Source organism: Anastrepha ludens, chromosome 5, assembly GCF_028408465.1.
Source record: "Anastrepha ludens isolate Willacy chromosome 5, idAnaLude1.1, whole genome shotgun sequence".
NCBI classification, from domain to species: Eukaryota; Metazoa; Arthropoda; class Insecta; order Diptera; family Tephritidae; genus Anastrepha; species Anastrepha ludens.
Genome location: NC_071501.1, coordinates 109040523 through 109053007, shown reverse-complemented (window position 1 = coordinate 109053007; position 12485 = coordinate 109040523). Strand labels below are relative to the sequence as shown.

General features: G+C 34.7%; 1 protein-coding gene across 1 annotated transcript in view; it reads right to left on the bottom strand.

Moving 5' to 3' along the window:
• Nucleotides 1-12485, bottom strand: part of LOC128864837 (E3 ubiquitin-protein ligase TRIM9) — a 66549-nt gene that overhangs the window by 26676 nt on the left and 27388 nt on the right. Inside the window, exon 8 of the mRNA XM_054104594.1 lies at nt 2480-2619. Within this exon, the coding sequence (XP_053960569.1) occupies nt 2480-2619 (140 nt within the window). The remainder of the gene's footprint in view (nt 1-2479; nt 2620-12485) is intronic.

Here is a 12485-nt window from a genome sequence, read left to right as displayed (position 1 = left end):
TTAAAATTTAATTTGATTTGAATTTATTGAATAAATGTTTTTTTTTTTTTCAAAAATATTCAGTTGTTTTTGAAAAAAAAAAAAATGGAAATAAATGAAAAAATTGGAAATTTTTTTTTTTAAGTTTTCAGCATTTCCTTTTTTTTTTGAATAAAATATATTTTCAAAAATAAAACTTGTTTTGAAAACAAAAATTGTTTGGAAAATTTTTCTTTAGATTTTCTTAGAGTGGTTCTAGTGTGATTTTTGATATTTAATTTTTTTTTTTAACTTATTGAATAATTTTTTTTTTGGAAAAATATTCAGTTGTTTTTGTACAAAAAAAATGGAAATTGTTTTTTTAAGTTTTCAGTTATTTTTGTGATTTTTTGGATCTTTTCAACATTTTCTTTTTGTTTTTGAATAAAATATGTTTTCAAAAATAAAATTTGTTTTGAAAAAAAAAATTGTTTTGAAAATTTTGGTATAGATTTTTTAGAATGATTCTAGAGTGATTTTTGACATTTAATTTTTTTTTTAACTTATATTTTTTTTTTTTTTAGAAAAATATTCACTTTTTTTTCGAAAACGGTTTTTTGACTTTGGAAAAAAAATAGTTTTGGAAAAATATTGCATATGAAAATTTTTGGGAAAAAAGTTTTTTTGGAAGAATATTTAGTTGCTTTTGTTATTTTTTTGTTTTGTTTTTACATTTAATTTTTTTAATAAAATAATATATATTTTCAAACAACAAACAATAACAATTATTCAGTTGTTTTTGTTAAAAATTTGTTGAAAAAAAGAAAAATTGTTTCGTGGAAAAATATTAATTTCATTTTTGTTAAAAATTGTTAGAAAAAAATTTCAGTAGTTTTGAGCAACACATCCCTATCCCTGTATATATTATATTTTTAGCCTATTTTATTTAATTAATTAATTAATAGCCTAAAAAATATAGTATATTTCTTACAGACTATGAAAACAGATTAATGCTAAAAAAATTAATCAAAATAAAATTAAACTTATAATTGACTAGTTTCAATTGTAATGAGTTAAAGAAAAAGATAACATTTATTATAATTTACCGAGGAAGATTATTAGGTAATACTAAGAATTTAGTTCAGCAATTCATTTAGAACCAAAAAGTCATGATTCCGTAAACTTCGCTGAGAAATACTGAAATTAATTTTCTCGAGTAGCGATGGGGAGTCAATAACCACATTTATCAAATCGAAGAGGAAAGTAATGGAGAGAATAGTCCTTCTAATATCTAGTGATTTTAGATTTATAAGCAAGCACCGACTTTTATAGGATGGAATTGGATCAGTGAAATGTAAAGAACGCAAAGCATGACGCACAAAAGCTTTCTGGACACGTTTAAGCCTACTAATATGACAAGCATAATATGGTCTCCAAATAAAGACGGCGTATTTCAACTTCAAACGCACCAGAGACGTTTATACTATGATAACTTTAGAGTATATGGATCAACAAAGTCCGAACTAAAACGTCGAATAAACGGAAGTACGGAATAAGACTTTGAAATGGTGTGATTTAAATGTTTTTGAAGAGAGAATTTAGAATCAAATACCACACCTAGATCAGTAATTTCACTTCGATCGGATAGACTAGAATCACAAATGTGGTAGGAAGTGGGTATAAGAGAACAAGATTTAGAATAATAAATATAAAAACATTTGCTTATATTTAAATCTATCTTATTTCTTTTGCACCAAGCAACAACGTTATCTAAATCAGATTGAAAGTTTAAAGAGTCCACTGTACTTGCAATCCCCGAGTATATCTTTAAATCATCGGCATACAAGAGAAAATTTTCGTTATTAAAACAACTAGAAATGTCATTAATAAAAAGTATAAAAAGTAGGGGACCCAGTATACTTCCCTGATGTACACCAGAGGACGCAATAAAAGAAATAGATGACGCTCCATCAACATTAACAACACATTTCCGAGAGGAGAGATAGGATTTAATCCATCTTAAAAGAGTGGCTTTGTTTTCATTAATAGCTTATCCAATGCTCAGTAATCCCTGAAAACTGCATAGTGGGATTCCCACAGCTTTTATGTTATTTTGTTTTCAAATAGGCACAGCAAACCAGTACCGAATAAATAAATTATAATCTAATCAATTCATTTTATAAAAAAAAAATTGAATACTGTAAACATTAAGGTGACTAAGTCAATTCAAAAAATTCTCGATTAACTGTGGTAGTGGTTTGTGAGACCACTGATTGGTGCTTATGACAACAAAATGGCACGCCGAATATAATCTGTATTTTTTTGTGTTGCACAGTGTAATTATTCTAATGACCTAATGATTTTCGGATTTTGTGTTTTATATTCATCAGCGAAATTTATTCAATCTCATAGTCATAATACAAACAATTATTTTTTCAATAATAATTTACTAAAGCGCGCCTAATTTCAGTTAACAACACATACAGGAAAAATAAACGCAAGAATTATTATTCACACTCACCCTGAACTCCCCACCGCTGCCATCATCCAACTCCAGTACATAGCCATCGACGAAAGAATGGGCCGGTGCTTGCCACGCCACTGTAACCGAATTATTTTCCGCTGAACAGTCCTCTGGAACAATGGTGGGCGCTAATGGCGCTGTTGGGCATTGAAGAGGAGGAAAACCAAGAAAAAAGTTGACGTTAGTTAATTGTAATACCGCTAAAGCTGATGCTTGTGAAAAACGGATAATAAATTATAATTTTCGAATTAAAAAGACCGCAAGAAAATTAAATAAATATTAAGTAATAGCAAACAAACGAACAACAACAAAAGTGATTATTAAAATACACAAACAAAAAGTAAGGTAAGAAGAAATTAATTAAATTAAGGCAACACTGAGTAAATTAAATACGAGGGAGTACAACAGCATCAAAAAGTGAACAAGGAAATTTAGTAAATGAAAATAAAAAACATGCACTTAGGATATCGGAAAGGCGTAAAAAGTGCAGTAGTCGAGAAAATCGGTTTATTAAAAATTTGTACTTGCTGTGGATGAGTTCGAAAAGAAGCGCTAGGAAGCTTACTAGGAGATTACATGCATAAATGTTATTAAAATAATTTGCAAGAAATTCAGAACAAAATTAAATAGCATAACTTAAATAGAATGCATACAAATTTCAAATAAAAACGAAGAAGAGATTAAAGTGAGAGTTTTAAATATAGGTTACAGCTGCAACCCTTGACTAACGACGGGGATAGCAAAGCCGGTATGCATGATGAACCTGTTAACTAAAAAGTTCGGCTTCTTTGCAGCCAGGTGGAATTAAACTTTTCGATGGAAATTTATAATATCTTTGATTATTCACAGTGCTAATCTGCATTAGATTCCAGAACATACAAGGATTATGAGAAACCACACTTAGAGTGCCACGGATAAATGCAGAAACAGGATTCGCGTAATCGTACCTTTGAGTCCTCCGCTTTGATAAGATGAGCAGTGGATGGAAGAAGAGCGGCAGGTTAAATCAACTACTAACAGCTGGTGAACTAAATTCTAAACATTTGAGATCTGAGAATCGCTAGGACGTTTGACAAACGAAGAGCGCGAAACTTTTTGAGACTCTCAAAAGCGAACCAACGACTCCTTCTAAGAATACTAAAAGGACTGTAGTATATTGGTCATATGACAACCAGGTGCGAGGGCCCACAGGAAGATTTCTGTAAGAACTGTAGGTGTGAGGATTTCCGAATACTGAAACTTTTGTAGATTCACACGCGCCTAGGGGCTTTACTTAGAGTCTTATCAAGAAGGGAACTCAGTATTAAGATTCTCTTCGAGCGAGGTGATTTGGTATTTGATCTAATTAGCGTATTCAAGCGCTGTGCCTCCTTTAAGTAACTGAACCTATGGTCTTAAAAAATCTTCTACTCAATGAGAGAAAACAGCTTTTGGTAGTCACTGCAACGTAAAAAGGACGCGAAGAGCCGAGCTCACAATCTCGCATGCCTTACTGCAGCATTTTGCAGCTACTCTTGTTGTCTGATCATCAGAGGAGCTTCTCAAATGATAACTGGTAATCCCACTCCATGTAGGTAGGTGGGTGGATAGGTAGGTTTTTTTTTTTTTTTTTCCTTGGGCTCTACGCGCTTACTGCGTTTCGAGTAATTTATTATTTCAATTAGTTTGTTTTCTAGAGCAAATATTTTCATACATATGTGCAGTATAACATTCAGATAGATTACAAGTATTTTCAATTACATAAATATTTTATAGTTTAACAAAACTAACTGAAATAAAATGCCTGCGATTGGATACAAGCAGTTAGATGGTTATTCTACTATATTACTATTATGATTAAGACATTAGGTAGGAATGTTTGAAGCATTGAAGTTTTTTAAATTATCAATTATTTTTTTGACAAATTCATTAAATGATGTTATCAAACTAGGATATTTTGAAATTTGTTTTATGTTGAATGCTGGAATATCATATTGTGCACAGAATGTTTCGTGTCTCTGTCGTGCACTGTGAAAGCGTGGGCAGTCGTGCAAAAGATGATGCATACTCTGCACAGTGAGTTGGTCACACGGGCACCAGTCTTCGTCAATGATTTTGAATCGCTTTAAGTATGCCTTGTTGAAACCATGGCCAGTAAAGAGCTGTGTCAATTCAAATGATATCCCAAAGAGTTGTCGGTATAGTTGCGCATCTTCAAGAATTGGAAAGAAAATCTTTGTGATGGAGCCAGTGGTATCGTCGGCATACTCCTGCTGCCATGACTCGAATATTTGAGAACGTATTTGCCGTATAGCATAGCTTAAGGGAAATGCAGTATATACTGGATCGACTCCTTGATTTGCTGCTTCTTTTGCCTGTTCATCTGCACGCTCGTTTCCTTCAATACCGATGTGCGATTTGACCCAGTAAAAGTCAATTCTGTGTCGCTGGCGAAGAAGGTACAGGTGCTGATGAATTGATGCAATTAAAGGATTGGGGTTGCTCCGATTTTGGATAGCTTCCAAACAAGAGCGACTGTCGCTATATATGACTAGCTTTTCAGTTTTCAATTCATTCTGAGCCCATTTAAGTGCAGTGTCAATTGCTAGAGCTTCAGCCTGGAAGACAGTGCATGTGTCATGTAATTTAAATTTACGTGACGTCCAGTCGTCATCTTGTTTATGAACGACAAAAGCTGATCCACAAGCGCCTGTTTCTAACTTGCTTCCATCGGTATAGATGTGGGTCGCATTTGCATCCATAGTATTGTCAGCTTCCTGTTGTGATGCTATACTTTCAAAACGTATAGACTGACGCTCGGAAGGATGTAGTTGATTTTTTGGTGTAGTGCGTTGTTCAAGCATGACGTTTAGTGTTTCATCATATACTCCGGATAATTTGACACTTTCGATTTGCATAGTTTCTTTTATCTTCAGATGCAGCGGTGTGAATCCTGCAAGCGCCAGAGCCGAATTAGCCGAAACTGTGTGAAAGCCTCTGATTGCTCGTATAGCGAAAGTTCTTTGGAACGAGCGAAGAAGACGGCGAATATAATTAAACTGTATAGCTTTGCCCCATATACTTGCAGCGTAAGTTATAGTTGGCTCCACAACATGCTTATAGATTGTGATAACGTTGTCTGCGTGTACACCCCATGTGGGTCTAACATATCGGCATAAGTTTTTATATACTCGCTGAGCTTTATCGACAACGTACTTAGCGTGGTTGGTGAATCTCAGTCGATCATCTATTACTACACCCAGGTACTTAATTTCTTTGACGAAGATTAGTCGATTGCCATTTAAAAATAGTTCAGCTTGTTTAGCATTACTTTTAAATGCCATAGCATATGTCTTGGTGTCGCTAAAAGTCAACTTCACATTCTTTCCCCAATTATATATTAGGCGCAAAGCATCATTAGCGTAAAGTTGCAGTTCTTTTACAGTTTTGGCGCTGACTATTAAGAGGATGTCATCTGCAAAGGCCTGAATTTCACACCCTTCAGGCAGCGGCATAGAAAGAAGCTCATCTATGATAATGTTCCAAAAAATTGGACCACATACAGACCCTTGGATACAGCCTCTAGTTGTTGCTTTTGTTGCAGTGGCGTCGGCGTAATTTAGTGAAGCGCTGCGATCTGTAAGATAGCTTATAATAAGCCTGTAAATATTAGACGGAGTTTGCATTCGTTCTAGCTGATTTAAGAGCGCCGGCCACCAAGCGTGATCAAACGCACCTTTAATGTCTAGAGACACACAAATTACCTGCCGCTTTTTACGCTTCTCCTTCTCAATAGTTTCAATTGCGTTACGCAAAGCATCCAAAGTTGAGGTCTGCTCTTTGAAACCATATTGTTTTGGAGACCATAGTTGATTCGATTCAGCATGATATATAAGGCGTTTGGTAAAGAGTTTCTCTAACAGCTTTCCGAACACAGGAAGGAGTCCTATGGGGCGGTAAGATCCTAGCTCATTAGTTTCAACTTTGTTTGGCTTTGGTAAAATTTTAATGTAAGCCTTTTTCCAAATTTTTGGAAAGTAACCCACACGGAGGCATGCATTATAGAGAGCTGTGAGAAATTTGGAATATTTCTTTGTAAAAGCCAAGCATATGTCTGAGGTTAGGTTATCTAAACCTGGGGCTCTATTTGGATTCATGGTTACTAACGCTTCGAGTACTTCTTCTTCAGTGAATGGTTCATCCTTGGGTGTGTTAAGGTAATGTTTGTTTCTATTGCGACGGTGGAGGTGTTCACGCGTAGAGTCAACGGTGTCGTCAGGAAAGAAATGTTGCAGGAGAGCTTCAGCTGTGCCGGCGCTGGTGTCAGAGTATAGTCCGCTATATTGAAGCGTCATTGGAGGTCGATGTAATGGTGCATCCTTAATTAATCGATTTGTCAGTGACCAGACATTTTCTTTGCCTTGTTGGCAAGTAACATAGAGACGTTTGCTTTGACCGATTAAGTAGCGTTTTTGAGCGCCTGACGTTACATTTTGGTCAAATTCTTTTTGTAGCGCTGCATGTTAGTAACGTCCTCAACCAAGTGAGACTTCATTATAACTCATCTACTATGGGATCATAGCAAAAGTGAAAGAACTTCAATTTGCTAAACAACTATTCATACCATCAATACTCATGGAAGTGAGACCCAAGAACAAACATTATGTCAATCTAGCCAAAAATGAATTGATTAACCAACCTTTAGGTTATCTCAATCAAGATAGATTCAATATATCAGAACAACTTAAGAGAATCAGAAAAGATTCACAGCAGCTGTGTAGCGAGAAACGACATAGAAACGAGAACCAGAACTAAACGTAATAAAGATATGGCTTTGGAGGCAAATAGACTCTACGACTAGGTTAATAAAAGAGGTTCGCCAGATGGAACAGTAGGTACTTCGGTGAAGTAAATTTTTATACTACCAAAGTGCTTTGGAGGCACAGGTATTTCCCGAAACTCGCCACATGCATACTATATACGGGGATGCCGCCGAAGATGGCGCTGAACACACATTCCTCCGATGCACGCGTTGGGTACAAGAACGTCGAGCGCTGGATATTGCAGCCGGTCACATAACCACTGAAAATGTAAGTGACAAGATACCAAGGAAACGTAGGAGATCATCAGTGGTTTCGCGGAAAGAATTCTCCGCATAAAAATGCAGAACCTGGACGCAGACACCATAAACCTTTGTAATGAAGTAGATGGTACGCCACTCTGGAGAAATGCGAAAACAACGGTTCCACGGTGGGCGACGGTTCCAAACGAGGGGGAGTTTTTTTAGTGCCCGAACATACCATTGTTCCAACGGTAGTTTCGATGATGCATTGGGCATTTTAAACCGCAAAACGAACAAAAAAACAAAGAATAAACCATGCTGGGGTAGTTTCAAGATCATCACACTGAAGTAGGAGTCAAGTAGATGTTGATGTAAAACTTATTCCTCAAACCGGGATTGTTACTCGGACGGTAGGAGGCTTGCGCTTACACTATCTGCTTGTTCCTTGGCCCAGCTCCTTCTCCTATACAATTGCAAGTTTGTAATTACCTCCCGAGGGGCCAACGATACTAGAAAAAACCTTCTATATCATTTGAACTTTCATACCCATAGTAGATCTCGAGTCAGGGCTCTACCATATGGTAGTAACGCACAACCTCATTCAGCCAAGGAAGTTTTAATGAGTTAAATTAGTACACTGGAGATGCTTTCCCAAAAAAACAAAAGAAAAAAAAAACTTCGTGTCAGCGAAAGTCTACTCGATGTTCAAGAAGACGGTCAATGTACATATTTTTCATGAGTTATCGGAGATACTGTAAGACCAAATACATTAATTTTCCCCTAACTAAGTTGGGCGCAAGGGAATGGAAAATATCAGTTAGGAGATGATATTGGTGGCCTCCGTAGCCGAATGGGTTGGTGAGGGACTACCATTCGGAAGCGCGTAGGTTTGAATCTTCGTGATATAAAAAGTTTTTCTAATAGCGCTCGCCTCTCGGCTGGCAATGGCAGACCTTCGCGTGTAATTCTGCCATGAAAAAGCTCCTCATAAAAAATAAAATGCCATTCCGGGTCGACTTAAAACTGAAGGCTAGTTAGAAAACTTCGCACTAACGATTCTAACTTCATATGCGAATGGAACTGCTCCGCTGCTGACTATTTTCGGCATACTCCAGAGGTTCATAAGTTGAAACTAAAACACTCTTTGTGCAATACACCTATGTATATACATTTTCTTCATTGTTTTTATGTGCGCACAAGTACAGATATTTTCAGTCGCATGAATATTTTATGGCGCCGAAAAGTGTATCATTCATAGTGTCGAACGACAGGTTGTGTGAAATTGCGAGTGAGTTGTCTCAACTCAAATATTTATAATAAAATGCTTGTTGACACCCAAATACACACATAATATGCTATGACATGTGTACTAATACATATATACAATACATAAATATGTGTGTTCACTTAAAAAAAGCAAGTCATATTTATATTTGAAGCAAAAAATCAGGTAAAGGCACGAAATGGAATTGCGGCAAAAGTCAGCGGAAATGTAGCAATATTTGGGCAAGTCGAAAAAAATGGTGTCTCTGTCTGTGTGACATTTTCATTTATTTCAAATTTTATAAAATTCATAGCCATATTGCAAGACACAAAAACATTTGACACATTGAAATTGTCATTGCTTGAAAAACTAAGAATTAACATGGTTTTGCAAAAAAAACCTAATGTAGAAAGAATGAAATTGAAATTATATTTGATACCAAATTTAATTTCGATTGGTGGAAAATGAATATTTAATATAATTTTATAAGAGTGGGCGAGAAGGCAGAGTGGCATTTTTCCGATACTGATTTATGGGATTAATTTTTTTTTATTTTTTTGTGTTTTGTGCTTGGTTTCATGGTATTTAAATGTGATTGAATTTAAATTACTTTGATGTTAATCTGAAAATTTAAAGTTATAGATGAGAGTGGTACTTTTATTAAAAAAAATAATATGAATGATAACCACTTTAAGTAATGGATTTTTCCATTAAAACGGCTCCCCTCTAAATTATTACGTACTTTTGGGTTGGTTAAAATTTTTTGCTAAAAGCAGTTTTTCAAAGCGAGCAGAAGTATCCTTAGGTTCTCGGAACAATACGGACAGGTATTAAGCGCTTACATACGTCCAGAATTTTCAAAAAATCGATTTTTTTTTTACGAATTATTATTCTTTATAGTTTTAGGCGTATTTCTGTGGAAGTCGGAAAAACTCCCCATAGATACAAAGTTATGGTAGAAAATGTAACTGCCCGATGAGAGAGTTTGATGCGCACAGGTAGCTGTCCTTCGCTTGCACTTGAAAGTTTAAGGGGTTACATGGGTTTCGTCGCGTAAAAAAAGGTCTGTTTCTAATATTTTTTTTCTATGTAAAAAATTATTTATTTATTTCAAACTGTTTTCTGTCTTATAGATACATAGTTAAAGAATAATTTCTGAAATTTTCAAAAAACAAAAATTAAAACTTCTCCATTGCGACGTAATTTCTGGTGACCTTTTGAAAAAAAAATGCGCCCGCGTTGTCAGCATAACTACTGACAGGATCATCAAAAATGAAAAAAAAACTAAACTAAATGTTTTAGTTAAGACCATAAACTCGTGCTTGAACGGAGGAAAGAAAAAAAGTAAAACTTGGAATTTTGGCAGACATTTTTCCAAACAAATGAAAATTTCGGTCAAATTTGCTTCACATTTTGTTTTTTTAAATAGTTGTAATTGAAAAAAAAAAAACAAAATCCTTCGTTCAAGCTGGAGTAAATTGTATCTCGAACACCTGTGTAAAATTTCATCAAGATCGGTTGAGTCGTTTCCGAGAACATTTGACAACTAACTTTGAAAACACAGTTCCGAGAAAAACGCGTTTAAAGTTTTGAGTAACAATAAAAGTGGCTTGAAGCGCACATATTCCAAAGGCTGGATCTCCGAAACCATTAATCAGATCGACTCGAAAATTTAATATAGGATAATATTATTGAAATGTTGTAGAAACTAATAAGTAACAAAAAAAAAGATTTTTTGAACCCATGAAACCCCATGTACCCCTTAAACTTGTTTTTCTCGAAACTACTTTTTCCGGCACCGTCTGCATGGTAACTCATACAGTCTTTAATATTTTTTGATGCGGTCTTTTTTTTTAATATCCGAAAGTGTTTTCTCTATAGATTTGATTTTTGATTTTTGATATTTTTATTAAAAAATTGTATAAACATAATTAAAGTGCGACATTTATGACGTAAAACGCATACCCTTCTTTTTAAATACCGTAAATTGAAAATTTTTTTGAAATTCAAAAATTCGGCTCTACAGACTATAACTACAATTTTACTTTACAAGCATTTTTTTACTTTTTACAGATCCATCAACATTTCAAGAAGAAATGATGCAGACCGTGGAGCAACTTTTCTTTCATTGCACTTTGGGTTACGTGATTCTTTATATACTAATTTTTGTAAAGCAAAATTAAAATAATTTTTTTTATAAAATTTAATTACTAATAAACATTGCATAAAATTTTTGTTACATTTATTTCAATTGTTATCCCTTCTAAAAGCTGTTTTTCTTTCAGCGCATTTTTGGCGCTGCTGGACGTATGTAACCCCTTAAGCGGAGGGCTGTCATTAGAAGAGCATTGCTCGAAAATTCATTAAGAATGTTTATGTTGTTACAACATCAACAATTTCGCTTATTTCTTTCAGCATCTTTTGGGCAATTTTTTTTTTCTAATTTTAATTTTAATTCTGAGAGAAAGGAGAGAAGTATTCGATACTTACTGGTATGGGAGTTGTTCTAAAATTCAAACAGAAGAACATCGGCGTTGTTTTATAAGATGTTTAAAATGTTCCTTTAATGTATTTTCATTCTTTTGGCGGTTTACTCTTTACGATATATATCTCGAAAATTCGTTAATACCTCAGTACCGCAACAAGGTCTCTAAATCTTTCGGACTGCTTTGTGAGTAAGCAAGTCGATCTGCCGTTCGGAGAAGGCATAAAACCACACGCCCCTCTAATGGTGAAAAAGCAACAACACTCGCTCCCCATAAATAGGAGGAGGAGCTCAACAAAACACCCAGTACATCCAATACAGGGTGTACGCGCTAATTATACGTTTAATAAAAAATATATATGCATATATATGGTTAAATTTCAAGGGCCGATGTTGAATGTGAACCACACCTAAATGCCAACGACCATTTGGCTGATATTTTGTTCTATACGTAATTGAGCCAAACCAATATTATCATAATAAAGAGAAATGATAATAATTTCCTGAAAAAATTGTATTTTATTCAAAATCAACACCGGCCCTTGAAACTTAACCACCCTTTATTAAAATGATAAAACAAGAAAAAGAAACGGATTTTCTAATTTTCAATATTTTTTTAGGTCACTATAAAAATAATTGTAGCGGCAGGATAATTCCCTACGCTGTCAGAAATCAAAAACAGATTAAGGAAACCAACGCAAGACTCAGTCTTGTCGAGGCTCTATGCTCCCGAAAGGAGTGAACAAGGAAGAAAAAAATAATAATAATTAAAACTATCGTTTTTAAATAAAGCATAGAGTATAATTTTGTTGGTGTTTGTGGAGGAATATTGAAAGGGAAAATTGATGCCGCTATTCAGTAATGATGCTGACTACTGTTCGGGAGTGCATAGGTTCGAATCTCCGTGCACAAAAAAGCAAATTGATGGAAAAAGTGTCTCTATCGCCCCTACGAGAAGGAGCTCGGACAAACACCGAACAGAAGTGTTTTTTCAATAAGCAGTCAGAAATAGAGACTTTCACCAGTGAAATCTCATTTTTAGACCAGTTTGCTATCCAGCAAGCAGTCTCTTGTTAAATTTATGTCAATGAGGAAAAAATATATATCTAAATAGAACAAAGTATCATCTGACTGTCTCAAAATTTCTCACTAACATATTTGCGAACTTTTTGTGACTTCCAGCTACTGAATACCCTAATCATCTTAAGTAGCA